The sequence below is a fragment of the Phanerochaete carnosa genome (assembly GCF_000300595.1).
Source record: "Phanerochaete carnosa HHB-10118-sp unplaced genomic scaffold PHACAscaffold_13, whole genome shotgun sequence".
Taxonomy (NCBI): domain Eukaryota; kingdom Fungi; phylum Basidiomycota; class Agaricomycetes; order Polyporales; family Phanerochaetaceae; genus Phanerochaete; species Phanerochaete carnosa.
In genome coordinates, this window is record NW_006767640.1 from 947,058 (window position 1) to 950,691 (window position 3,634).

Genomic DNA, 3,634 nt, shown 5'->3' on the forward strand with positions numbered 1-3,634 from the left:
AGCATTCTCTGTGTCTTAGTCAATGAATACAGGGCTGATAGACTATTGAGGGAGGAAATGTGAGTAAAATCCAAGGTAGCAACTGGATATCATGACACTGGTATGATCGGCATCCAAAGAGGGTGGCGGTGAGTCCTGAAGCTTGATAGCTGATCTGCAATGGGCGTGCAGGCTATTTGGAAGCAGATTGCAACTTTCTGCGGCCAAATGTGCCCAAGCATAGCATACGCGCACGATTGCCTGGAGCGTTGGCGAGGCCTCCAGCCCACAGGCATCAGGCATTAAAGCGTGTTGCGTGCGTTCAGGTGATGCGTCATAGAAGTCGCGGGACTCAGAGGAATTGAATATGTAAGGCGCGGCAGGGCACAAACATCTCGTTGTGGATGAGATTGTGGGAGATCGAATCAATCCACACACCCGACTTACTCTGCCTGTCTGTCACCACAGGTTCTTCTGCTGGAAAGTGATTCCACACTCAGGTTTTGACCACGGTCAGAGGCCACCTCTATACAACTGGTTTGAAATGAAGACGACTCCCATTCACCATATTAGACTGGTTGCTGAGTATGCTTGGATGTTAAGGAGGTGACAAATGCCCGGGATACACTACTTACGGCAGGTCTACAGCAAATATCTAATGTCCCCGCGCACTTATTTGACACAGCTATCCTCTCTGCTTCTCTCAGTCCGCGTCCTGCACTCTTACTGTGGCTTTACACTTGCATGACATCTGGCGCGGCCAGGTTGGCAGGACAAGGGCCTTGTAGCAAGCATAAAGTCTCATCCTCCTAATAAAGATGACCTGCTCTAGCCAGTAGAGCTCCAGCACAGTGTTCAGATGGGGAGGGGGGAGAGAGAGCATCGAGGATAGCCTGTATGAGAGATCCCGGATCCCCCAAGAATCTCAATCTAGCAACCAACCCCTGAGGTGTGACATTCAAGCCAGCATCTGCGCGAGCAACGACAGGCGCTAAAATACCAAAAACAGTAATTTTAGGATTTTCTGGAGATTTTTTGTTGAATTTATCTCGATTCTGGCCCAGATTTTGGTGCAAAGTTCCGTGACAAGACCCAAAAATTACAACCCTTGCAGAGGACTGTGACGCGTGACGTTGCTCCCATTCAAAGTACAGTAGATGCACTCTAGATATGATTAGCATGTTATCTAGGCGCCCCGAGTCATCGGGATCCGGAAAAACCCGCGCTGCTCACACGATGTTCCCGTTATAGGTGCTTTCTTCCTCTGCAGGACATTCTAGCGCGTTCTGTGCACGGTACGAAACAGAACTTACCATTGATTGAACACTTGAGGGACAAATGGAGATAGAGTTATTGGGCGTCACTCGGTACTCGCCGCAGCGTCGTGTGCTCAAACAGAGTTCTGTTGCAGAAGGCCCGGAAAACCTAGGCATATCCACATATCCACATCCGCGAACGAAAGCAGACAGTTCCTTTCAGTCGTTGGCTCGCATAGTGGATTCGGAGCTGCCTTGTCATGGGAAAATGTCTGCTGCCCTCGACGACATGGGAACCCGATATGCGGGGCTGGTACGAGCTAATACGAACCCAGCTGAGAACTGTTCGTGACGTTCGATTGCCGACCAACTCTCTCCACTTCTTGTGTCAGCGTGCGAGGGGACGGCGGAATGCTGGCCTCTTGATGCATGGAAATGCAGGCTCTTACCGATGAAATGAATGTGAACCATGCGCCGATGATACCGGGAGCCCATGCAGACATGACGTATGAAAGTAGCATCTCCTATGCTTCTTTGCTGGGAGCACCGCAGTGGCACGACTGTCCCCGAGGACTCCTTTTACCGCTCCGCTGTCACCCTCGGGGGTGAGTGGCGAGCATCGACGAGACGGGCATCCCGGTCGTACATTCGGAACTGCGTTTCGCGGGGCCGACGCAGGCTTCTCACAGCCAAATGGTCCAGTCGACGATGAGGCCGCTGAGAAGTCTTACATCATACATTGACGTAACATCCTTCAGTGACGGCGTTGCAGATAGTATAGGCCCCCTGCTTGACGACACTCATGACCCGCAGACACGCAAGATAGACGTCACGCTTTCCCATGACTCGAATGGTCACTAGCACTATGCGTCGCGGATATCGTTTTCTAACGGGATACTCAGCACTGGGAACGTTGATGAGTATTCCAAAAGTAATTATTGCCTCGCGGCCTCGTGGTGAGCGTTCAGTATTTCAACTACCTTCGCGGGTCGCTCAGCTCTGCGCCGAGTGCCAACCACGTTCTACCAGGCAAGGGTCCGTTCTCTGCTTCAGTACGTGTGGTATTTGATCGTATTTGTTCCTTCGTGCCAACCAGACGCCCGAGCCGGAGGTATAGCGGAGGGCCCGCGGGGTATTGAGCTATTCTCGCGCTGCGCTCGCGAGTCCGAGCTGACCGAGTTCCGCCACCTGTGAGTGACTTTTTGGTGCTTCGCCCTGACACAAGCAGCATTGCAGGGTCCAGTCTTCGTCGTATGATGGCGACCGCGCAACGCCGCCCTCCAACGGTGCTCAGTGCGCTCTACATACCGAAGTGTCGTGTCGCGCTTCCCATAAGAGACCTGAAATTCTCATCCATTGAGAATACCCCTTTCCGCTGCTGGCGCTGTCTTTGTCTGAGAGCGTCTCATCTTCGACTTTGAGAGGTCAAGAGAGCATGCTTCCATTTCTCGGATGCACCCCGGACGAGCGCGCGTAGTGCGCCCACTCATCAAGCCGCGGGAGGGCTCGAACGCTGCGAACACACGTGGGAGTCACGGCCCGAGGCAGGGTCTGCGGTAATCATCAGCTCGCACGGAGTATCTTTCTGCTAACATTGAACACAGAGCCGCGCACTAGGCTGCCGAGTGAAGAGTGTGAAGCTTATTCTATTCCACTGGTAGCGTCGAAATAGGGACTGAGCTAAATGCCCCTCGAATCTAATCACTGCGTGGCAAGCGTGTCTATCAGCGGTTATTGCTCCGCAGGAGCGCTATCCCCAACATATATCCGAGGTCGCCATGGCCAGCGACTATCCCTGTAAGACTCGCCAGACCGAACGACCAACCCCTTCGACAATGGCAAATTTACACTTGGGAGCCGATGCAGCTCTGAACGGAGCAGGGTAAGACTCACAGCTGCTTCTGCATTGCTACAGTTTCACTTACGGTCAGCTTTCGCGGTCGCAAGGTTCTACTGCATGCCCGAACCCCAGCATTGTCCCTCTTCCGCATATCCTCCGATTCGACCTATGGTTTCGAGTGTGCTCAACGGTAAGCGCAAACGGGTCGTCGCCACCTGCCGCTTCACTAGCTGATGCGGAGCAGAATGTATAATCGCGGACCGCGGCCGGCTCCAGCTGCCGACACTCGCCGCGCCCTTGACAGCTGGCACGCCCCCGACAATCACCGCACCCCTGATAATCACCATGCCTCAGACAGCTGAAGAACCGGGCTGCCTCGTAGCAATCAAGAAGTGGCTCCGCTGCTGCTGTCGTGCGGATTAGAGCTGGTCCTTTCTTCCGGAAAGCTCGATGCAGAACCCAGATAATTGAAAATGTAGCTGGGTCCTGTATCGCGCCTCCGTTAGGAAGGTATCATATGTACAACGAGGGCAATTACTATGGCTCGTTGATTGGGGGG

At 53.4% G+C, this 3,634-nt stretch overlaps 1 protein-coding gene across 1 annotated transcript; it reads left to right on the forward strand.

Annotated features, from left to right (window-relative positions):
- Positions 1-3,243: 3,243 nt before the first annotated feature.
- PHACADRAFT_214290 (uncharacterized protein) lies at positions 3,244-3,498 on the forward strand (the record flags this gene model as incomplete). The annotated part of the gene is made up of 2 exons (XM_007401761.1): positions 3,244-3,265; positions 3,320-3,498. The coding sequence occupies 2 exons, from the start codon at positions 3,244-3,246 to the stop codon at positions 3,496-3,498; spliced, it is 201 nt and encodes a 66-aa protein (XP_007401823.1).
- Between the last annotated feature and the right edge of the window lie 136 nt (positions 3,499-3,634).